Source organism: Pleurodeles waltl, chromosome 7 (assembly GCF_031143425.1).
Source record: "Pleurodeles waltl isolate 20211129_DDA chromosome 7, aPleWal1.hap1.20221129, whole genome shotgun sequence".
NCBI classification, from domain to species: Eukaryota; Metazoa; Chordata; class Amphibia; order Caudata; family Salamandridae; genus Pleurodeles; species Pleurodeles waltl.
Window position 1 is genome coordinate 542,944,337 of NC_090446.1, and position 25,668 is coordinate 542,970,004.

Consider the following 25,668-nt stretch of genomic DNA (forward strand, 5'->3'; position numbering starts at 1 on the left):
GTTCTAGATGGTTCAGACAGAGAACCATCTAGAACAGTGTACTTAAAAGGAGTTGCGACTCACTGGTGGTTGGCTAGACGATGTTTGGTAGGTTGAGAAAATCCAATGAACAACTAAAGACTCCTTTAAATTCCGCCTTTTTCTTGTCACATTTGTCAGTTCTTGGAGGACGGGAATGGTGTTTACTTTTCTTTCTCTGACTGCAAATGTAGACACGTTTCTAAAGTGGATTGTGTGATAATCTTGCTGGAGTACGGGGAGTGTGAAAGAAAAGGCTGTCGGTTGTCATTTTTTTGCAACACACAAAGTGTAAATACCTGTAAATGGATCTGTATGCATTCAGCAGTTAGGGAGGCAAAATTAAGCACATTGCAATTTCAAAGTGTGCTGAAAACGGATTTTTATAGGATCTAGATAAATCAAGACACTTTACTTGGTGTTGCTCAAATTGTTGTGGTAAATGACATATTTATCATTAACAACAAATGTCTGTGAAGGACAATGTACTAATACAATGCTTTAGTTACTTACATTCATAAATAAATGTTTGTCATTTGTGTATCACAGTTAGTTACTTACATGTATTAAATGTTAAATATTTATGGGAACCCAGTTTCTATACATCTCCACACTTACTGTACGTCTGTGAAACATTAGTGGTCATTTCAGTGGAAAATGTGCTGTCTGTAAATGACAGTGCACTACCACACAATGCTTTGTTGAGTAAAGGTAAGTGGGTTGTGAAAGTTTGTTGTTCTAAAAAGTGGGTCATCCTAAAAAGTTTGGGAATGACGATTTAGAAGACAAGCCGAAGTAACCCTTATTATAGACCATTTGTGGCCAGAGGGCATAAAATTGATGCAACGGCAGCCACAGTTGTACCAAGAATAGTTAAGAAACATAAGGCGCCAAGCAACACAACACTTTTTTCTTCTAGGCCATCCATACCAAGCTCTGTAATGATGCAAGTAACACAAAGTACATCCAGAAACTCTTGAGCATTGTGCACTGCTTCTCCGTATTGAGAAGGCTGTAAAATACGCGCTTTCAAGAAAAGGGTGTCAATTAGAACAACTAACACAATTGCTATATCAGTCCTCTAAGACCGAAAAATGTGGCCATATGTTGTACACCAACTGGAATTCTTATCAGATAGTAAAACGGGGAGGAAATATTCATTCAACAGCAAGACAGGGGGAGCATTTACAACATCCACTGCTAAATAAATGAGCGCAGCGGACTTAGGGTTTTGACAACTAGCAGGAACAACAGTGCTTAGGAGACTCGGAAAGGCTGCAAGAAACTTCTGTTTGACTGGAAGTGCAGAACAGAATCCTCGACATACCCTTTGAATGGGTAGTGTTGTTCGGCAAACACATTGATGACGCACTCCAGAGTGTCAAAGCCAACAATACCGGATGGAGCTAGAGGCAGATTCATACCCTATTCAGGATCTTACCAGCTGTACAAATATCCCCTCTACCAGCCTCAGCCACAATTTATACAATACTACGGGCAACATCAGCAGACACCTTACATAGCAGTGTCTGGGGAAACACATCAAGGGCACCCTCCAGATGCAGAAGGGGAGGACAGGCAAAACTGCAGGACACAGGCAAAACTAAACTGACTAACTACTGGCACCAGCTACCGTATTGTGCGCTCTGCACGACATAGGGCCCTATTACATACATTGCCCTTAGGGGCTCAAGAGTCTTTGCTCTTTCTGTGGCAATGCGGCACTGTACTATTACATAAAGAGATGGAGACCCTTGCTCAGTTCCTTGTGATATAGATCCCATCAGTGCTGTCTTAAGAGTATTCCCTCTTTAGCAAAGGGGCGTGGCTCCAGGCTAATGAAGGAAAGTTCAGCCTCTATACCATATAATGGATGTGTGCACAGAGGCAAAGAGGATATCAGGAGATGCACTGTTCACCACAAAGAAATTGCGCAGTCAGTGCACTCCCTTCGGGACCATCTGAAAGGAGTTAAAAGGGGGCCCATGGGCACCCCAAACATACATCTGCCAGCAGGTGCATTTACTCATTGCAGCCACACACATGGGAGTCTCTGTCTCATCTTTAAATGGCATGCCAGGTGCCGAATGCCCTGTGAAAGATAGAGTGGCTTCTTTAAACAGCTGCTGTGCTTTCTATTAAAGTGATACCACAGCACATACAGGGACGCTGCACCATAAGTGTGATATGGACCCTGGAAGATGGGAACCCTTTGCTTACTTCAAACAGTGGAAAAATATCACCAACCAACAGATGGGTTTTAGATCTCATTCAGTACATTGGAATTCCTCCAAAAGCCTCCTACAACACCACCAGTCAAGATCAAGCACTTGCATCAGCTTTGTGTCAAAACAGACATACTCAACATGCTCCACAAGGGCACAAGAAACCCAATCCCAAATCATCATCCACATATCCAGATTCTTCCTCGTAAAGAAGCTTCAAAAGACTGGAGACCCATTCTGGACTTAAGACAACTGAACACTTTCCTGAGAAAGCAGTCTTTCAGAATGGTAACCCTACAAGAAGTTTCATAACATCGTATTAAAAACAAGCATTTGGGATACCCATACCTAAAAGAGGGATACTTTTATATGCTTATACATCCTAGGCACTGCAGGTATCTCATGTTGGAGGTAGCTGTTGGACATTTTCAGTTCCAGATAATTCCCTTTGGACTCAAATAGGCACCCAGGAGTTATGCCAAGTGCATGGTGTCAGTCGCAGCCCACCTCTGGAAGTTAGGTCATCAAGTATACACATACGTTCATCAATGCAATCTATCAAAAGATCAGTTAGTGTTTCAAATTCTTTGAAGAGCTGGGCCCCATATTAAAGAGAGACAAGCCGTTCATGCTTTCAAAAACAAGGAGTCAGTTCCTGGGGGCTGTTATAGACCATTCCAAGGCAGGCAACAAGCTCTTAAAACGTTGTCTACCCAGTTGCAGAACCAAACCGAGGTAACAAAATGCTACTTGAATGTTTTCTAGCCATTATGTCATCCTGCATATGTCTAATCTCTTTCTCCTTTTCTGCCCCCAATGATGCAGCCTATACAGGGTACATTAGAAAAAATGTGGTCACAAGTAAGCGGGTCATTCAACAATTGCATACAAATCACTAAAATAATGAGATTCACTCCCATGGTGGATAGCAGCACAAAACATTGTAGCAGAATTGTCGTTCCTTCCACATCCATCAGAGTTTGTAGAACAATGGTTTTGCAGCGTGACCATTTTCTGGATTCACATGCTTTGCGTTATTCCGCCATCTTGTGGTTGGGTCCAGAAACGTTTTTTTTTTTTCTGGGTGTTGCCGACAACCACTTGGTGGCAAGTCCATCCTCTCCGTGATGTCATACGGTACCCAGGAAGTTTTCTGTGCTTGGTCGCCATCTTCAGATTTTTTTTTTCCCCTGTTGGGTCTGGAAGCACGACAAAGGAGCTCCGAAGAATTTCCCCCCCCCCCAGATTTTCTTCAAGTTGAAGAAAATCTGGAGAAATCTTCGAAGGTGAGAAAAACTACAGCGAGGGGGGAACCTTCTCAGCCATCACAAGGATCCCTGCCATACGATTACCATTGTCAGAGAACATAGAGAGAAGGGATTGTCAAGGGTCATGGAAAAAGCCCCTTTTAAATTGTGCCCCAATTGCCATCATAAGTTTGCCAAGAGAGACCCCCCCCCGAGGTCTGCAATCTTTGCCTTGCGAAGGACCATAAAGACGAAGACTGTGAGGCCTGCGCAGAATTCCTACCAAAGAAGCGCATGATACGATGTTGACATAGGCTGGAGCATTACACCATGGCGACGACACAGGAGCAGGAATCGTTCAGACTCCTCGGCCTCTCAAGTAACGAGGAGGAGAACGTTGAGGAGGCCAAAAGGGCGAGAGGAGGAGATTCGGATGTCAAAATATTCGAGGCCAACCCTGAAAAAACACAGGCACTAAAAAAGGGGGAAAAAGGATACTAACAGAAAAAAGGTAAAGTCGCCGAAAGGCACGAACACTAAGTCCTCAGACCATAAGCCTCATAAAGCACCCCGGGCACCGAAGCAGTCATAGAGCATATGTCAACTAAAGTCAAAAGAGCCACACAGATCCCAAACAAAGGATATCAAAGGGCCAAAGGCACCATCGAAAAGTTTTACTCAGACCTCTGCTCAAGAGGAAGCAAGAGAGAAGGTGAGAGCAGCGGAGACAGGGGAACTGTCAATGCCAAAAATTAAACAACACTTGGCAAAAAGCTCTTGAGGTCCAGAAGAAAAGGAGACTCGAGGCTGAAATTGCCTCCCTCATATAGAGATAAAAGGCATTTGACAACTCCTTTAAGGAATTTCTTTGAAAACTTCTGCAGTAATGAAAGCCAAAAATGACCAATCGGCCCTGGAGGCACCAGCAATCGGGAAACCCCATGATGAGGACCAAGAGGAGTTCTTTGAGCTCGAGGAGGTCAAGTATGTGCTGGAGTTCTACGATTCCAGCCATTTTGAAGACAAATGGCAGGACCCCAATGCACAATCGTCCAAAGAGGGTGTAGGCAATTACCTTTCGAGGCCATCACCACCTGATGACCTATCGATGTATAATAACCTCGTAAAGAGAGTGGCAGAGACCTATGGGTCCAGCTAGAGGAGGCAGAGGAAGCATGCTTTCTCCTGGAGACCTTGATGCTAGCCCAGAGGGGAAATTGGTACCTGCCCCTGCTGCCTAGCATCCTTGACAAAGGTAAAGAGGCCTTCCAAGAACCTGCCACTGCAAGGGCGGCCACACCTAGAGTAGAGAAGAAATACAAACATTCAACTTAGGATTCAAAGTACATCAAATGAAATGTTCCTGCAGTCGCTAGATAGAAAGTCTCATGCAACAACCCCACACAAGGGCCGAGGCAGTCATACAGGAGGGAAAGAACATCACAAGCACCTGCCTCAAGTCAGCACTAGTTGCAGCAGATAGAGCCAGCAGAAAGATGCATAGGAACAACTCTAAGGAGGCACACCTTGCCCATGGTATCCAGGTTTAAACCGGAAGTACATGCTTCCATAATGAACATGTCCTTCACAGGGGACACCCTATTCGGACAGGCAGTGGACGACACCCTTCAGCAAATAAAGAAGGATGAGCCAACAAGAGCAGTAAGAGCACTCCATTTCAGGGGCACACCCGGAGGGTAATCCTAAACAGAAGGCCCACAGGTAGGGCGCCTTTCAACACAGGACAATAGCAAGGTAGCTCGCATCAGGCCACGCAACCACCAACATTCCAGCAGTGGCAACACCCAGCGAGGCAGCCCTTTCATGGAAAAGCAAGAGGAAGAGGCCAGCACCCCCAAGGGCACAGTAACATCAAGCATGTAATTCATGTAATGAAAATGACCAACACGTACCACGAGTGGGGGACAGCATAAACGGATTCCTCCAGGAGTGGAGGAAAATAACATCAGACAAGTGGATCTTAAATATAATCAGTCACAGGTGTTGCCTAGAGTTAAACAAACAACCTCCACAAGCACCTCCTAAACTGAAGGCTTTCAGGGGAGAGGAATTAATACAGCTCAGAAAAGGGGTCAGATAATTAATTTAAAAGAAGGCCATAGAACGTGTACCAAAATAAGACGAAAACAAGGGGAACTACTCACCATATTTTGTGGTCCTAAAACAAGATCTAACCTTACAACCAATTCTGGACCTCAGATTTATAAACAAATTCATTCAAACACAACATTTGCAGGAAGTTATACCACTCCTAACAGAAGAGGATTACATGCCCACCTTATCTAAATGATGCATTCCTGCACATACTTATTAATCAAGGACACAAATGATGCCTCCAATTTGTCCTAGACAAAAATCACTACTAATTCATAGTGCTAGTCTGCACCAAGTCTTCACAAAAGTCCTTGCAGCAGTACCTGCACACCTAAGAAGACAGGGAATTCATGTGTAGTCGTACACAGACGATTGACTAGTAAAAGCACAATCAATGGGGAAGTGTCAGAAGGACATACAAAGGATCATTCACACGCTACAACACCTAGGCACCACAATAACCCACAGGAAGTCATCACCACAACCAGAGCGATTGAAAGTGTTTCAAGGATCTACCTTGGACTCCAAGACACCAAGAACATACCCTGTTCAGAAGAGAGAAGAAACGATTGAAAAACAGACTCCCCTCTACCTGAAGGGTCAGTCTCTAACTGTGAGGACTGTCAGGAAACTCATGGGCATGATGGCATCATGCATCCCATTGATTCCACACACAGGACTGCACATGCATCCCATCCAGGAATGGATCTTCAACAAATGGTCACAAGTTTCATGGAGCTGGGAGGATCTAGTGGTTGCCACAGCAAGAGTACGGAAGGACATACAATGGTGGAACTCAAAAAACATAAATGTAGGGAGACTATTCAAAACACCAGCCCCGACTGTGACCATAACAACGGATGCTTCCCACGAAGGTTGGGGAGCACACACAAGAACCCTGAAAGTACGAGGGTTATGGAACAGTGAAGCATATCAATTACTTGGAGATGGAAACCTGTCCCTAAGGGTATTCCAGGCACATTTGACCAGCCTAACTGTATTGATACAAACGGACAACACAACCACCATTTTCTACCTCAACAAAGAAGGGGAACAAAATCCTTCACCCAATCAAAGTTAGCCCAAGAGATATGGCAGTGAGCGATAGAACAACATATAACTCTACAGGCAGTACACCTACCAGGGGAGCTCAATACAGAGACGGACACATTTAGCAGACATAAAACCACCTCACAGGAGTGGGAGATAAAGCAGGAAGTTCTACAAAAGATTTTCAACATCTGTGGCACACCATGCATAGACATGTTTGCCACACCAACAAACACAAAATGCCCACATTTGCCTCCAGCTTGCCTGACCCCCTTTTTCTCACCCCACCCATCAAAAGGAAATGTCCTGTCAATAAGTTGATCAGGGAAATTTGCACATCCCTTTTCTCCAATTGCCCTGATCGTGACGGTACTGGAGAAGGCCAGGCAGTCGAGGACCAAACTCATCCTCATAGCAAGGCAAGGCAGATCTGGTACTACAAGAAGTGTCCAAGGGTCAGATAATCACAATCAAATCAGTAAATGCCCTTCTGACAATGCACCACAGGGAGGAGTCCCACCCCAAGCCAGCCTCACTCAGCCTAGCGGCATAGCTCCTGAATAACTCGAACACAACAGGAGATGGTGCTAATTTATCTCACCCATCTGCTGGACAGTGGCCTGACTTAAGCAGCACTGAAGGTTCATTAACAGCGATAGTGGCCTACATTAGAAGTATGTCAGGCACCAGCTTCTTCACATCCCTAGTAGCGAAGAGATTCTTAGAGGGCTCTAAAATGGTGGCACAATCCAAATCTGTTCCAACCCAGTTATGGAACCTGAATACTATATTAACACAGTTGATGTCAGAATGCTTTGAACCCATACAAAAATTGGATCTAAGATCACGCACTCTAAAAATAGCCTTTCTAATAACAATCACATCCTTACACAGAGTCAGTGGGTTACAAGCACTGACAATTCAGGAATTGTATTTGCAATTCAACAAAGACAAGGTGGTCTTTAGAACCAACCCACACTTTCTATCAAAGATAGTAACACAATTCCGTACTATCCAAAGCTTACAACTGTCGTCTTTCTTCCAGGAACCAAAGGCACAAGCCGAAAAGAGCTCTAGATATGCAAAGGAATTAAATGTGTTACCTACCAGAAACAAAGGAGTTTTGAAAGGGGAACCAGCTTTTTGCTTCCTGTGCCAAGGCAAGCAAACTATCACCTGTGCCCAAGGGAACAATTGCGAGATGGATTGTTGGAACCATACAAACTTGCTTCTCAAAAGCTGGAAAACACCTCTGCGCCCCAGAGCGCACTCAACCAGGAAAAAAGGTGCAACACTAGCATTCCTAGCAAAAGTGCCCAAGGAAATCTGTGCAGCAGCAACAAGGGCATCTCTGCAAAATACTGCTGTGTGGACATTCAGATGAACAAAGAAGAAGCACATGTGGGACATAAGGTACTACAACACCTATTTGATAACTCCTCTGCATTTCATCCCAAACAACCCAAGGAAAGGGATACAGCTGTATAATTTAATGCACAGCATGTGAATCCACAAAAGGGTTTATGCTGCAAAATGAAAAAGTTACTTACCAGTAGGATTAGGTTTGCAGCTTAAAGAGTTGTCTAGATTCAAATGCAACCCACCACCTCCCCATAAAGGAAGCAAATAGTTGGGAGAAGAAAAATAAAAGAAAAATGAATCTGAGGATGGCGACCACTCACAGGAATGTACAGGGCACCATCTGACATCACACAGAGGATGGACTGACTTAGTGCCAAGTGGTGGTCCACGACGCCCAGAAGAAAAAAAAAAGACTGGCATGTTTCTGGACCGAACCACTAGATGGCGGAATAATGTGCAGCATGTGAATCCAGAAAACTTTCAACCTGTAAATCTTCTCCTGCTGCTGAGTAACCATTTCGATACATTATTAGAGGGATGGGGAGCACATCCTCAAGTTACTGCAAAAGGTCTGTGGGGGTAGCAAGACAAATGGTTACAGATCAATGTTTTAGAACTACAAGCTGTCAGAACAGCTCTTCAGTCGTTCTTGCCATGAATTTGCCACTTTGTCAGTGTTGATTGGAATGGACACCCCCACGCTTTACATCAACAAGCAAGACGGAACTAGATCCGGTATTCTGTCAATAGGAGAACAGGTCCTATGGGAATGGGCCATGAAATATCAAATCTTGGTAAGGGTGAAACATCTCCCAGGAATAAATGATTAGGCAGATTTACTCAACAAGACATCTCAATATTGCCACAAATAAGAGCTGAACAAAAAACAGTTTGATTCAAAAGACAGCTTACCGTGTGGGAATAGCCAAAAATAGACTTATTTGAAATTTGAGAACAAGACATTTCAGTACATATCCACATGCAGGTTCTCGTGGGAATGCATTTTTGATTGCATTGTACAAGGCATTTGTGTTTGCTTTTGCTAATTTTCCCCTGCTTCCTAGAGTCGTTCCGAAGCTGAAGCGAGAACCTTGCAGCATAATGTTAATTGTCCTAATATAGCTGAGGCAGTGTTGTTTCACAGACTTTCTTCTCTTATCAAAACAACCACAAATGCCACTGGATTCCAAGCCAGATCGCCTATCTAGATGCAAGGGGCTGATCCTACGCCACTAGTCTGAATCTATGAAGTCTTGCTCCTGAAGTCAATACATTCTGTGGCTTAGACAGCCCTGAAAAACGTAGACAGGTTCTGGCCCAAGTAAGAGCACTCTCCAAACATATAACCCATACAGCCAAGTGGAAAAGGTTCTGCATATGTGCACTGTTAAGGGTTTTCACCTGCTCACAGAGCAGATGCATCAGATTCTACTGTATCTGTTGGAGTTTGCTAAATCAGGACTGAAGCATACATTCATTAAAGTTCACTTGACCGCTACGGCAAGATGCAGAAGATCTCTGAACTGACCTCCTTTATCGTCACAAAGAATCATGAAGACGTTTCCTCAAGGTCTATTTAGGGCTTTTCCTCCATCTAGAATGCTGCCATTTGGAATGAGACCTTAATAGAGTATTATGCCAACTCATCAGGTGGCAATTTTAGCCCAGCTACAAAGCCTATATGAAATATCTTTAATGGAAAACTGCTTTGTTTCTGGCTGTCAGCTCTGCAAGAAGAGTAAATGATTTACTAGAAAGGGACCCTACCTACATTTAACTGCGAATAAAGTCATATTATGACATTATAACATCAAACCAATTGCTGGTGCCCCTTTCCAGCCCACACAATGGTTTCTCCGTATGAAAGCACGCTATCTCCAGGTGGGTAGCAACAACAACAGCTTTCTGCCACTCAGAAGTAGGCAAAACATAAAGTTGCTGTAAAAGAGGCAACCAGATCCTTCACAGCTGTTAAGAATAAAACTGCAGGCAATGAAGGTCACCTACAATATGTACCTGGCTTTGCTACAGTTCACTGTGCAAAGGACCAGACATTGCCAGACCTACAGCTGGTCCATGAAACCCTAAGAAAGCACACAAAAGACTATAGCGATAAAACTAATGACGAGGGCAACAGAAGAGAAGCCAACAGAAGGGGAGACAGTGCCTTAAAAGGCACTTGTAGCATTCTTGCCAAACTGTTCTACTGGAAGGGGAATTCATATTTTTTGCAAATGTCACACCACAGAATAGAGAGTAGATAGAACTCACTAAGGCAACTATATTTCCAGTTTCAGCCTATAATACACATATAGGTGTGTTTTTCGTAACTCGTATGTTAAATGCTACTAGGAAGATTCAGTGTGAACAGAAGACACCTTAGTACAACTTATGGTTTATAACTTAGCTCACAGACATCTAAATCTCAAGGGAGCCAAATTAGAGAAACTCTGTTGAAACAGTAAATGTCTGGCCACCACTTTAATTCTACACTAGTGATGGGTGGAGATAGATGTATTAATTTATTATGACAATATTAAGTTGGGTACTCAACAAGAGTAGGGACGTGGGAAGTGAGAATGGCATTGACAGGGGATTCACAATGAAAGAGGGGGAGAAAGAGGGACTCTGGAAATATTAAAAAATATATATATGACAAGGTAATTTACGAGTTATACAAGATATAACAAATTAGAAATCGGAATGGTGATGTAGGGAGGAGACTTTAGTTTTATACTTAACACAGTACTAGTCAGGTCCAGCTTACTCACGGGACTCGCAGCAGTGGTGAAAGCAATCAAGTATATAATAGATATTGAGTACTTTCTGACATCATATGCATTCACATACAAATTATTTATTATTGTCCAGAGATAAAGCATCATGGGTGAAAGAATGCACACACTTAACACAAGGAACTTTCGCCACGTCCTAAAACTTGAAATTCTTAGGAAGAGACAATGACAATATAACTAGAAGTTTCCATCAAAAGCATTGCTAGATTAGGAATTTAAATTGAAAAGTGGGACAGGCATCACATATTACCACAAGGATACCCTTGGTTCAGTTCAGAATCATAGTACAATATAGGAAGCATTCAAAGCCAAAATCTGAGGAGAGTCCATACAGTTTGGCATCTTTCAAGAGTCTAAACAAAATGGAAAAAGATACAGGGGAAATTCAAGTCGATATATGCTCTTAACTGGAGTCATTAAAATACCAATTACCATCTGCTTAAAGAATAAATGACAGAATGAGACATTACATTCCAAACCAGATTTGCTTTGGCAAAAGCCAGTGGAGAAGTGAATTGCACCAGTCTAACACTGGCAAATATTTTGAGACCTAGGTGGTTAAAAAGAACCATGTCCAGTGTAGAGATTGAAAACTGACAGTGGGTTTACAATCCCAGAACATTTTGATTATGTTCAAGCAATATTATGGGAAATTGTACTCACTCAGTTAATTACAAATAGATAGATATGCTAGCCATTGGCAGTCACCACTTGCTAGTTGTAATTAGGACCACGTTTCCATACGAAATTGATTTTTTTGGTTTGCTAATGACTTTGCACCGTTTGATACATTTTCATGAAACATTCCAAAAAAGTCTCATCTAACTCGGCTTCATGAAAAAGTTTCGGGATGATCTGTCAAGTGAAGGCCGAGATAAAGGGGGGTTTCCAAAATTCTTTTCCCTATGCACCTTTCCATAGGTAAATTAGACACCGCTACAGCCAAAATGGCTGAACGGAATTACATCAAATTTGGCAGAAAGCTAGATCCTGGTGCAGAAAGCTTGCTTATGGTGTAAAACTGTTTAGTAGTTTTTGAGACATTAAGGCTCAAAATGTATTGATGTATCATGCTGCGGAGGTTCCAGGGGAGCTGACCAATTTAAAGATAAGAGTTAATTGGTTGCTACTACAGCAACAAAGATGTGATGGCACCATTTTAGGGCTCCATCCCATGTCCTAAAAAACAATAAAGACATATAGGGAGTGCTGAGAGTACGTACAGTGGAACCCCACCCCTAGACCCAAAACACACACATATATGCATATAATGAGTTCTGCGGTCCTGTTAAAAGAAAAAAGTGCGGGTGCTCAGCCTTTTAAAATATATAGTCCCCCTGCGTGGGCCAGAGCCTGGGGCTTTGCTACAATTTCTTTTTTGTGGGGGGAAGGAGTTGTGGGGCCCCATCTGCGATCAAGCCTTCTGAAGGCTCAAGAAACCTCATTCACCAGGGCTGACTTTAAAATTTAGGGTAGAGAGATGTGCAGCCCCCGACCTCGAACCTTCTGGAGGCCTTGGGGGCCCTAACCCCATGTCTGTTTTTATATTTAGGGCAGGGGGCATGCACACCGACTGTCCAAGCCTCAAAGAGGCTCCAGGGACCCCATCCCTTTGAGAAAGTGGGTGTCTGGGAACCCTATCAATCCGGCCTGATCAAAACAGTGTCCTGGGGATCCCTGCTGTTTCCTTCATGAGCAATTGTGGGCTGGAAATATAGATTTAAATCCCTGCCTGCACTGTTCCATTCAGGGGACACAACTTTTCTCCTGCCCGACTCGAGCACAGAAAAAAACTGCTCCCACCCAGGTAGGAGCAAACGCATGAAGCCAGCTCTCGCCGGCAACCAAAATGGGTGCCGGCAGAGGAGCTGGTGGGGTCCTGGGGGATCTCCCTCCACCCCAAACTGCTGGCTTTGCTGTGTGTGACCTGGGTGGACACTGGGGCACCCACTTAAAATTAATAGCTGCCCCGCCAGCCTTCCCTATGGGAACTGGATGGGAAGCTGCTAGGGGCTCCTGGAGCACCACCAAGCATTTTATTTTAATGTTGGGGAGTGCTGCAGGGAGCACCTTGTGGTCTAAAAAAGTTTTTTTTTGAAGTCTCAAGGACATGTTAATGTTATTTTGTTAAAATGACAGCTAAAACATACAGTTTTAAACTAACAAAATCAATGAAAATCACCAGTTAAAGTTATCTCAAGTAAGTACAACTTGTGCCCTTAATTATAACTTATGCTCTCGCCACGCACTGGTAATTATCTCACATATTACATTACCCATAACTTGTTAAATGACCCCATTGATAACCTCAAGGCAACATCTGAAATTACATAATTTATTACAAAACTGTGCATGGTGGGGGCAGCTTCAAAACTGTAGAGGTTGTAAGAAGAGATTTCATCCAAAACATAAGTATCAGAACCTGAACAACCAGGACTCAATGTGGGGGACAGAAAGGCCTTTAAGGCCCCTGTGTCCAATATGGCTCCAGTAAAAGACAGTCTCTGTGTGGATTGGCAGTGGGATTTTAACTTGTTAATGTAGAACTCCAGGTTGAAAAAACGTGCCATCACTCTCTGTAGGTGGTTTGGGACCAGCTGGAATGAGCCTGCTTATCCCAGATCTGCAAAGATGGGTGGCAGTCACCAACATGACATTTGTAAAGACCTAAGAGAAGATGTAAGTCCTAAGAGAAGTACTGCAAATTGAAACTGTGTGGAACACACCAAAAACCTCAAGTATTTCTAGTGGGACATGAAATTGTACATGAAATTGTAGCTCTCGGAAGTCCAAGGACTTCATCCAGTCCTTGCAATCCAAGGGCAGTATGACTGGAGGAAAGACTGTCATTTTCACTTTTGGCTTCTGGAGCAATGAGTTCAACATTGTGAGGTAGAGTATTGGCCATAAACATTGTCCTTGTGTAACAGGAGTACCAACCTATTTCCATCTACGGCACTATCTTGATCCTCACCTTGTTAACCACCATCAACAAAACACTGTTTTCTCTTGCTCACCCACAGGCAAACTAAAGTGTTGTGGTATGTTGCTGGGTGGGAAGGAAGAACAGGATTGCTGTTCCTACTGCCTTCCCCGCAGCACACTTCCTCTGTACTTAGGGCCTAAAAATTATGCACATGGTGCTAGATTGATGGCAGTTGTTGACATAAAAAAGCAAGGCCCCTTGCATAACTTGGAGGTGTCTGATCCTGGTGGTGCTGCTGGTGCCTTTGGAGAGCCAGGCCCAAAGAGCACGCTAAAGCATGACCCATTCTATAGGGTACAATCAGCTTTTCATCCAAGAGACGGACGCCATAAAAGGCAATGTCCTTCAAAGAAGCTTGTACGTCTCTAGAAAGTCATGTAGAGTGCATCTACATATTTTTAGGGATGATAACTCTTGTTGCCATTGCAAGGGCCACCAAATCTACGAAATCCACCACAGAGAATAAGATATGCTTGGCTGCATCCAGCCCACCCCAAACAGTCTGTGCTCAGGAAACACATAGATCCTTGTAATGTAGGTAGAACTTCCTGTGCCATGTCCCAAAGGGTTTGATAAAGGCAAGGCAACAAGCATTCAAAGAATACAATGTTAGACCACATAAGGAAAAACAATTCTTGTCCGTGGCATCAGTCTTCTTTGATTACCTGTCTAGGGAAGGTATTTGGATTATTCCACTATACCACCAAAGTCTCAGGTGTTGGTGCTGCATAAGAAAGTTTGGATCTCCAAGTGTCGGTCTAGAACATCTACCAGTAGGGCAACTCTCAAACAAAGTAGGGGCCTAAAAGAGCTTAGGCCTAGCTGGCAAGATATGATCGCCTTTGCCTGGTTAAAGGGTGAGAGGCTCCGATGTGGAGGGATCTGTCTGGGAAATTTCTGTAAGCAAGTTTTGGGATGGTGTCAAAACTACTGGTAATCTGTAAATCAAGGTAAAAGCCAGCATCAGTAAAATATGCCGAAAGTAAAATAATTACTTCCTCATTATAATTCTCATCATGTGGGACCATTTGAAACATCTGAATTGCATCTGAAGCTGAAAAAAAGGCTTCTTTTCTGGAGAAACTGTAGCATTGTGAAAACTGAACCAACATGATCATCTGCAGCACCGGGCTGTACAAATTGAAATGGTTTAGCACAATAAATAGCACACTCTTGTTGACTAACCATTAGACTATACGGCTAGTTCCAGCAGATTTGTAATCAATGCCACTGTACTCAATCTTGCGGAGACCTTCGGCAAAGGACTAGAGGCATAGCCTAGTACCACAATTCGGCATTTGCTGTCTGAGAAATCAAACGGCAGTGAAAGTACAATTGTGGGTCTCAAAGGCTCCATGGAGTCAGAAGCCATCCTCCAGGGAAGCAGGAGTCCTAATAGGGGCTTGCATCATGGCCTCTTTGAAGGCTATGACCAGCTTCAGATCCAAAGACAGCCTAAAAGAATTGAAATGAATTTCTGCCAGGTTTGGAATAGGTTTAGAAAAAGAAGAAGCAACCGAAGTCTGGTCCCAGGTTTCCAAAACTTGAACCCCCTCCTGCAAATTGGAGTGTCTTGATGTCAAAGAGTCTTGCATATGCTTTTTGTACTTTTTCATTTTAGAAGCCTTGTTTTTAGACTTCAACTTAATGTGACACTGGAGATTTAAAGGCGGAATGTCCTTGTTTCTCCTGTTCAGCCATGTAAAGCTTGGTTTCCCACTGCCTGGTCGCCTATGGAGGCGTAAGGAAGCATTTGTCACAACGACTTGAATCGTGTTGGTCTCGCAGACACCACAGTCAGACATCATGCTGGTCCGTGACAGACATCTTCTTACATCACTATTTCAAACGTGTAGCCTTGGAATGGAAGCCTGTGGTGCCACTTAACGTTGCATAGGTTCTGTTCAAGCTTTCCACTTTGCACATACTCAAAACACATGGAAACCAGAGATAGAATTCACAGTACATTGGGCGGACGAGTCTGTTAAATATCTCTCAATAATTCTACACCTAAATCCTGAGGAGATACTATGGTCCAGGTGTTGATTACTGCACACAACAGGTAGGTAGACTCCTGGATTAAACTCTCACTTTCTGTAGAGGTTCGAATAGTACTTGTTAGGTTGATTGTACTCTCTAAGTTTCTATATCTTTCTTTTTATTAATATCCCCATCCCTTTATTTAAGGCATTTTTCCATACTCTAAAGGCACAACTCATCAGGTTGGTTTGGGCCTGAAGGCAGCCTAGGATCAGCTGGGAAATAATATCAGAGGGAGTAGGATTTGAGGTCCCAGATCTCGAACTGTATTATCTAGTGGCACAAGGTCATCTTATTTGACACTCGTACCATCCTGATAAGAGAATCCTGTGCCAGGAAAAGAATAGGCAGATACGTGGCCCTTGACCACCTTATTGCCAGTTGACCTACCCCACCCTAGAGCAGAGTTTTCTATGGCAGCATTGGCGTGCTGAGCCTGGAAAGGAATTAAGAAAACTACTATTGTTGAATAACCCTACTTGACTGTAGACCATTCAAGACTGGTTTAGACATGTATACATATTATAGGCTACGACACACTCCAAAAGACAGATTGCCATGGTTTCTGAGGGAGCCGCAGGGCATTACACTGCTTGCTCAGAATGTGAGATTCCCAGAAGCTTTTAAATGGGTCTCCAGACTACACTATAATTTTGGATTTCAGTACTGAGAATAACAAATGCTGGGAGGTATAGGCAGGCATGGGAGACTAATCTTGGAATTGAACTATCCTCAAGGAATATTGCTGTGGGCAGACTCAGCTGGTATCCCTAACTATAGACATAAGCTATTACATTACAAATCCTTTTGCCAGGCCTATTTCACACTGGCAAACAATACAGGATAGACCTGAGAAGGCTAACTTAATGCCCTCGCTGTTTTGGAGACCACGCCGATTTTATACATCTAGCATGGTTATATGGGCGGTATTTACATTTTTGGGTTGGTATTTTTATATATCCTGTATGTTAGGAATCGGAGTGAAACCTGCTCCGCTGGTCACCTTGTTAAACTATGGTAAAATGACACCACAGTCCTGTAGGTTTACAGCCATTGTGCTGCTACTAGCTGAATGCAGGGTAGCCACACACTGGAGCACGATGCTTACTCCTAAGAAAGATGATTGAATACAAGACTAGGTCAAATGTAACGGACGATCAGAGCTATATGTTGATTTGCAGCCCTTAACTTCTAGACCCAAGGGCATATGGGAACCATGTTGGATGTTCCTGACAAGAGTGAGTGAATTGCCCGATGGGGGCTCCTTACCTAATTCAGGAGATGCGGATTGTAGGAAATTGGGTTTCTGGTTGAAGAGGGTGAAACCCTGTAGGAAGCTGAGTTCTGGTTGCATAAGCTCCCAACCCCACTTTTTGCTGGGTTTTTGATGCTACTTTGACTGAAGTGCACTGGGTTCCTGCTAACCGGATCCCCAGTGCCAGTAATTCTTCCCCAAAACAAGACACCTGGTCACTAGATCCCCAAGTGGCCAGGCCCTTTAGCACCTCTCTAAGTTCCTAGTAAGTGGTACCTCTGGTACCTAGGGACTAGGTACTAAAGAAGGGCACTAAGAGCTTCAGCATAACGAGTGCCACTCTAAAGGTCCCAGCACCAAACTCATGCAGACTGCCATTGCAGGCTGTGTTACAAGGTGCTCCAAAAAAGTGAAAACACTTGCATGCCATGTCCCCTAACACTGCCTGTAATATTTGTAAGTCACCCCTACAGCAGGCCTAACAGCCCTAATGCAGGGTGCATTATATTACAGATGAGGATATATCTGCATAAGCAAATACGCTCCTACTATGTCTTTGTCGATTCTTAAACATAATAAGTGAACAGGGAAGCCATTTTAAATGCATGTGCTGGACACTTACAGTACTCAACTACATGATGGCTTCACTGAAATTAGGAGTGTTCAGTATCAGACATCTCGTATTAATAAACACTCCGTGATTCCAGTGATGGATTTATTAATACATACACTTAGAGGGCACCTTTGAGGTGCCCCCTGAAAACCTACCAACTGCTGGTGGGCTAACTGACTAGTTCTAACCAGCCTGCCACAGACAAATTTCTGACTCCCCGGTGTGAGGATTTGCTCTCTGGAGGTCAGGAACAAAAGCCTGCCCTGGCAGGGCTATTACACAGCCCTCCCAATAGGATAACCTGCCAACCGCCTTTGATATGCAGATCTGGCTGTCCTCAGAGGGAGATGCCGACCTTGCCCCCTCAACCTACCCCCACCCCCCCGGCACCATTGGGCATCTGTACAGGCTGGAAATTTAACTATGCCGGAGGAGTGTTGCATTTGCAGACTGGGCACACCCCTAGGATGACTAGCCTGAAATGAACACAGCCTTAGAAATTCTCCCTTCTTGTGTGTGGTGGAATTAGGATCTCTGAGACAGGTTGATGCCCACTCCCCAAAGGAAGAGGTCATCTAGTGGGTATGGTGACCCCAGGGGTAAGTAGCCCATTGGATACTACCCTTCTCTCCCCTTAATGCCCCCTAAATTTAGTATTTAGAGGACCCCTTGATACCAGGAAGACAGATCTTCACTGGAAACAAAAGTGGTGGACAAGAAGCCTCCTGACCCGAGAACCGAAGAGCACAACGAACATGGCCCCAACCCTGCCAGCCTACCTGCTGCACCCGACCCTCGAGGAGCAAGTGACCTGTCCTGCCACTGAGGCATCCAAGAAACCAGGAGAGCTGCCAGTGCTTCGTAAAGCGCCAAGAACTCCCTTGGAGCAGAGGAGCTGCTTCCCTGCATCTGCAGGCAACAAAAGAAGAACTGTGAGAACCCAGGACTGCCAAAATCTGACGCAAGACATCACCACTGCACCCGACCCACCTAGCCCGAGCTGAACTGGGCCAACTGTGTCAATGTGTTTCCCAAGCCCTCCAGAGGTGAAGCCCACCTTGAGTTTGCCCACTGCGGACTTCTCAACGGCACCTGCAGCCTCTTTCTGAAGACCCCCCTTCAACGCTACCACCTCCGGTGAGAGAGACCCTATGGTCCACTACACCTCTGCACCCGGACATCCCGGACTCAGGAGAAAAGGACCACTGGTGTCCCTAAGACCCCCGGGCTCGTGATCCCAAAGTTCAGATGTTGGTTCGGCTGAACTTGTCCCCCAGTTCACGCATTAAACCTGTTTCTGTGTGTCCCCTCTACAGTGACCACCCCGGTGACGGTAATATGATGGTCCAAACCACCTCTACACCTGGCCGCCCTGGAGCAAAGAGAACAGGTCCACTGGTGTCCCTATGTCCTCAAGGATTGCAAGAACTGCCCTACCCCCCACCCCCCGCCACCCGGTGGTTCACCCAGACTGGGCTCTCAGTCCACCCCTGCAGCATCTTTGTGACTGGACCGATCCCCATTGACTTACTCGGGTACCTGATGCTGAAATGCACCACTGCATCTGGCCGCCCCAATGCTGCTGGAGATGACCCGTTGGTTTAAAACCTTGCCCCATACTCACCTTTAGTCCAGAAGATTGTTCCTGTAAGTTGCTGTGAGGTACCTGTTAGCCGAAAAATTTGTCGACTTTTGAAACTTCTAAAAATTCCTATCTCGAAAAGTACTCAGCTGATTCCGGTGATCTTGGTATCCAAATTTATATAAAAGTGTGTTATTTGTATAAATTGGGTCAGATTTATTTCTGGAGTGTGTGTTTCATGAACTTTCTTTTGCGTGCCTTGCACGCTTATCACTACCCTCTGATATGCCGAGCTGCTCGCCCACACTACCACAAAAGAGAGCATTTGTTGGTGTCATTTGTGCCTCTGTAATTCCTTTGGGGTTTACCTGGACTCTTGGCACAGTGTACCTCTTTTTGGTCAACTATGTAATAAGCCAGCATCTTACAAACCCTACTCAAGCAGCAACTACAATTCGTATCAGGGTGATACACAAGCAAACCCTAAATTAACTTGTGCTTCACCCTCTGGTAGCTTGACACAAAAGCAGTCAGGTTTAATTTAGAGGCAAAGTGTAAAGTATTTATGCAGTACTTCAAACAATAATAAAGTGAAAACCTAACACAAAAAAATCACACCAATTTAGAAAAATAAAGTAAAATGTAATACATTATTTGAAACTAAAATTTCAAAAATACAATCAGTAGAACCAGGGATAGACAATTTTAAAGATTACAAGTAAGTAAAGCATATAAAAGCTCACTTGCGGCTATCTGGTTGTGTGAGACTAGGTGAAAATCAGTTCAGGCTGACTGTTATGGAAAGCAGGCCGGATAGAGGGACCAGATCAGTCCTGCTAAAAAATTTAACCTTTTAGAGTCTGACGGGAAAAGTCCAGTTTGTGGTGGAGGAGCAGGGTGAGTATAGCAGATAGTTGTCAATGTAGAGCGAAGAGCAGGCTGGGCATTGTGGGTGGTTGTTGCTGGAGCTTCGCATTAGTAGTCACTACAGCCTGCCGATGTGCAGATCTCTTGCTGCCGTTTGTCTCTGTTGTGCAAAGTCGTGTTCACTTGAGATTTGCATTGGTGGTCAGCGCAAGCAGTAAGATCCAAGCACGAACAGGCCTGTAAGTGGACGCGAAGTGCCCAAAACTTCAGATTTCTCCTTTTCTTGGGAGAGGCCACAGGAGATTGTCATGTCCCTGCAACTCAGAACAGGAGGTCAGTCAGCTGACCTGTGGAGTCACTTCAGTCTGGGATGAAGGGTGCAGGTCCAGTCTTCCTTTTCAGCGAACAGCACAGCAGGGCAGCAGGCCTTCTGTCATATCCACAAGTCCAGGAGTGTACTGAAGAGTTGGGTATGAGGGTCCAATATTTATACCTGGTTTCCACTTTATAGTAGGAGAAGTTTCTAGAGCATTCCACCCCCAGAGTTGCTTGGAATGTCCTGCCTTCCTGCCTTGGCCCCAGCTTGGCTAGGGGTTACAAAAAACTAGTATCAAACCTTTGTGAGTGTGCGCAGGCAGAGGCTTTGTGTTGTGCAGTGTGGTAGGTGACCGCTTCCCCTCCTATCAATTCAGAAATAGCAAATCCTGCCAACACCTACTCACCCTTTGTCTCACAGTCTGAGAGCAATGCACAAAGACCAGCTGCACCTAGCCATGTGACCGAGGATACAGGCTTCATGCACTAAATGGTTAGGACAAGAAAATGCTAACTTTTTAAAAGTGGCATTTTCAGAATTGTGACTTAAAATTCGACTTTGCCATTAAAGAACGTTTTAAATTACAATTCTTTGGACACCAAACTCTACATTCCAATCTTCTCCCAATTGAAAGTTGCCACGTTTTAAATATAATAAGGGAACCCAATGTCCCAGTGTTATCCTATGGGAGAGGTAGGCCTCACAGTAGTGGACATATAAAACTTACAAGTACCTGTCCAACGTTTTAAATATTATGCACCCTGCCCTCTGGGCTGTGTAGGGCCTACCCTAGGAGTGACTTATATCTATTAAAAGAGGAGGTTTGGGCATGGCAAGAAGCTTATAATGCCAGGTCAAAATGGCAGTTTAAAACTGCATACACAGACTGTAATGGCAGGCTTGAGACATGTTTAAAGGCTAGTTAAGTGAGTGGCACAATACGTGCTGTAGGCCCACTAGTAGTATTCAATTTACCATCCCTGGGTGCAGGCAATACCACTTTACTAGGGACTTTCAAGTAAATTAAATGGGCCAGTTGGGTGTAAGCCAATTCTGCCATGTTTAAAGGTGAGATCACTAGCACTTTAACACTGGTTAGCAGCGGCAAGAATGTGCACAGAGTCCTGAAAGCCAGAGAAAACTGGTTCTGAAAACAGGAGGATGAAGGCAGAAAGTTTGGGGATGACGCTACAGAGAGATCATGACATTGAAACAATACAAGACTGAATGTGATTATTGGGAATACTGTTGTTGGTGATAGACTTTCCTCTAAATGTTATGCTTGAAGTAATAACTGAAGACTCATGCAGTGCTAATACAACGTTGCCTCACTCTAACTTTGATGTTTGCTATACCCACAATATGTCTTGCTTCTTTTGTTGCGATTGAATGATCCATAAACAAAGTTTACAAATTAAACAAAAAAGTTTTTCCAGATCCATTCTGGTGCCTGGGAGGACTCAAAAGGAGACAAACACATTGATGCACATCTTGTAACTGTGTGCGCTTTATAGGCTGATTTGGTTCTTAACCTGATATCTGACCCTACCAGAAATGGTGATTGTTCTTCGATGTTTAAAAAGCTGTTGTTTTCATAACCTCCCCTGGCTTGCTTGTTCCACTCTGACATCCCCATGCATCTAAATTACACCTTATTTTCCCACTTCTCTCCAGTATCAACTCTGACAAAATGGCATACCATAGCCACTAACGTCTGCTGCATCACTGTCTTAAATCTATAGTGCAGCTTGTTCATCATATGCATTTAATCCACCAGCCCTAATATGTGACAGCACAGTGTGAGATTTTTGTATTATTGATTGGTTTTGTCCGAGTGTGGTGTGAGGGTACATAACAAGTCTATTCATCCACTTGGCAGTGCTTTCCTTGTTTTGGTTTCTCTCTGTGTCACTTTTGCTTTTTTCTTCCTTCTCCAGACCTTCTCCTTCTGCAGTCTACGAGTAGAGACCCCTATGCTACTGGTGGTGAATGGCAAGGCGCAGGGAGCCAACTGTCAGGCCGCACCTAAAGTGATGTACCGACCACAGAGCGAGTGAAACCCTGCAGTATCTTTTGTTCCCCCAAGCCTTCCTGAGTTTTACCCAACTCCTGCTGCGTGTGGTGGGAACTCTAACCTGGACAAGATAGAAGGCGCGAAAGAAAACATCAGAAACTGTAGTCACTCTTGTTTCTCCCTTTTCATTTCCTCCTTCCGCCTGTACTCACTGAGATCTGTTGCATCTTTTTTCGTTTCTGTGCGTTCCATCTGTTATTTATCTTTTCCCTGTTGCAGTGAACTTTTCCAGACCAGTCTTTAACATGCTGATGTTTCTCTGTGTTCCTGGTCATTGCTGTTGCCTTCAACTCACACGTTTTATTTATTTGTGTCCTTTGTACTCTTTTCTTGAATTTGCTGGCATCCATATTCTTTTGTAATGTCTTGTGTTCTTTTAGCCTTTTTTACTAATCATCTCTTCTCCTGTCCCTTTTCTTCCCTTCCATACATACTCCCTTCCTTTACCTACTCCTTTTGCTAAGGAGGTCAGCCACCTGGCCCTTCTCCTGCATGTCCCCTGTTTGTCTCCATGACTCCATCTCTCTTATATTGTTTTCTTTTGCCCCTCTCGCTTTGGTTTTCTACCTTCTTTCCTTTGTTCCTAACTAATGCTGTTGTAACCTGTTGGTACCTGTTTTCTCCACCGCTTTCTTTAATCACTCCGCACTCTAACTTGTTCTGTCGTTTGTTATGCCTGCCTTTTAATCTCACATATTGATCTACACCCATGTGTTTCAGAACCCAACATGGCTGTTCCTCTCTTCCTGTCCATTTCTCTCTCCCTTGCCGTATATGGCCACATTCTGTTGTGTGTTACTTTCTATCCTTCTTGGAATGCTTTATTGGTTCTATTTCTGTGGCCCTTATGTAGTTGTTTACAACACTTGCTTTGTGTTGGGTAAAGACCCTTCCTGAGGACCAGAGAGTTCATAGCTCTAGCGGAGTACTGTTTAATGGCACCCAAATAATAGTATCCTGGTCTCTACAGGGGATTATGTACCTCCCTTTCTCTCCCACTCTCATTAGTTTAATTTCCTCCTCTCACTTCCTTCTTAATTTCGGCCCCTTTAATACGCAGAAACTTTCTACTTGAAACATGTTTGTTGTAGATTTTCACCACTTACAGCTGGCTTCTGCTAAACTGGAAACGAAACAAACCAAGAGGCAGTCAAGATATTAGATAAACAAGGCTATATTCCATATAATTCTCAATCATTTTTATTATGATGCTTAATGTTTTTTTCTTTACATTAGTGGTAGTTGGAAAAAGCAGACTCCACAGTTTGGTCTAGACTTTTTCACTGCTGGCTTTTAATAAAGCTTGCAGCATATACATCTCAAACAGACAGTTCTAATTTTTGTATATTGAGTATATCTATTAATCCAGTACTTAAAAACCTTAGCAAGTATTTACAGTGTATCATACGTGGTAGTTGATTCACACATCAGGTCAGAAACAGAACATTATCAGTTCAGAGAAGTGCCCTATTTCCTTCGTTCAATTTTACATTTGTAATGCAGCCTACCTAAACATAATGTGGATAACTTTAATTATTTGCTATAGGATTCTTACTACTGTATTAAACGTTTTGCATATCCATCTATAAACACTGGACTACTACAAGCTTTAAAAAAAAAAGTGTGACTTGATAAAGCTTTGAGGACGAAACTTTCGCTCACTATTTTTACTAACTTCTTTAGATGTGATGAAAAAAACCTGAAGATTCCCGAAATGAAGGTTACACATGACTACATGTTTTAGAGGGACACATTTTGATTATTATATTCAAAATTACTATAAGTAGTGCTTGTATTCTGTGCCTCCTAGTTTGTTTTGTTTATAACTTATAACTCTCGTTAGTTGAGGTGTACATATTGTTTTTACTAGGGGATTACTTGTTACTAAATGGATTGAATGGATTATTTGCACTGTAATTATTTGACTTGGGTGGCCAAAATCCTTAAAATATTCTTGCTGGAATCTCCTTTTACTTATTCCAGTCTTTCCTGAAATGAAGCAGCTGGCGACACGGTTTTCGTTTCATTTTGCATTCTCTGGGCTCCATTTGTGTTAATGAAGGACATATTTTATTGTCTATTAATTATTTATATTTTTTTTATACTCAAGATGTTAATACTCTGTCTCATAAAGAATACAGTTTTGGTAAACTGATGGTGTGTGCTGAGATTTATTCATTTCTTCGGAGATGGGAGAGTCACCAGCCAAAAATATCTTATTATTAAGCCAGTATCAAAGATGATTATTTTGTTTGGGGAAACATTAATATTTTTTTTTAAATTATTTATAATTGCTTATCATTTTGGTAGGTGCAGCTTTTCACTACACAAGAGGAGACCATTCTGTTTGTGCACCGTGAACTTAGTAAGAGATAACACTATACATGTTGCAGGGATTAACAATGAGCCTTTGAGCTTTGCCGCGGTGAAATAATAGATATTGTCGGTACAAGGAGTTTGAGTAGCAGCTAGGCCGGGGTCAGCATGCCACCCTGCCCAAGCAGTGGATTAGGACAGGCCCACTTCCAATGGTCGGGAGAGCTGCAGCCTGCACATCCCTGAACGGCACTATGAAGTATGATGATAGACTGAATGTTGAGCAGGTTCGAGAGAGGCTGTATGTTAAGTTATTTTTGGTGCTTCTTAGTCATTTCTCTATTTTCATTGGCTGTAAAGCAGGAAATCATGTTTTATCTAGCATATAACTAGTAAAGTATGGACCAAACCCTCACCCTTAAGACTGTATGATAACTTTTCACAGCAAAGACAACCCGCATAATATGATGAATATGAACCATCAGAACTGTATGTCAAGTGAAAGAGGTAGTTGAGGGGGTTGGGGGAGGGAGAGAGTAACTTGAATCATTGAAATATAGGTTCCATGTTGTTCATTTTCACAATCGTTCACTTGAGAAATGTCACCCATAAACACTCAAACTGTGGCAAATTGGGTTACACCATTTTAAGAGTAGTATGTATCTCCTTAGCATTGGATTTTTCGTATATTCATATGCTTGAATCATTCCTTGTCGACAGGCTGGGAATTCCTGATAATTTTAAATCTCGGTAAACAGTATTAAAATGGACATAGGTCTCAACAACAGTGTTTGTTTAGCAGTATAA

At 43.4% G+C, this 25,668-nt stretch overlaps 1 protein-coding gene across 1 annotated transcript in view; it reads left to right on the forward strand.

Moving 5' to 3' along the window:
* The window catches only part of TTC5 (tetratricopeptide repeat domain 5), a 170,141-nt gene extending 145,441 nt beyond the window's left edge, over positions 1 to 24,700 (forward strand). Inside the window, exon 10 of the mRNA XM_069244282.1 lies at positions 22,409 to 24,700. Coding sequence (XP_069100383.1) covers positions 22,409 to 22,528 — 120 coding nt within the window. The 3' untranslated portion in view covers positions 22,529 to 24,700. The remainder of the gene's footprint in view (positions 1 to 22,408) is intronic.
* Positions 24,701 to 25,668: the final 968 nt, after the last annotated feature.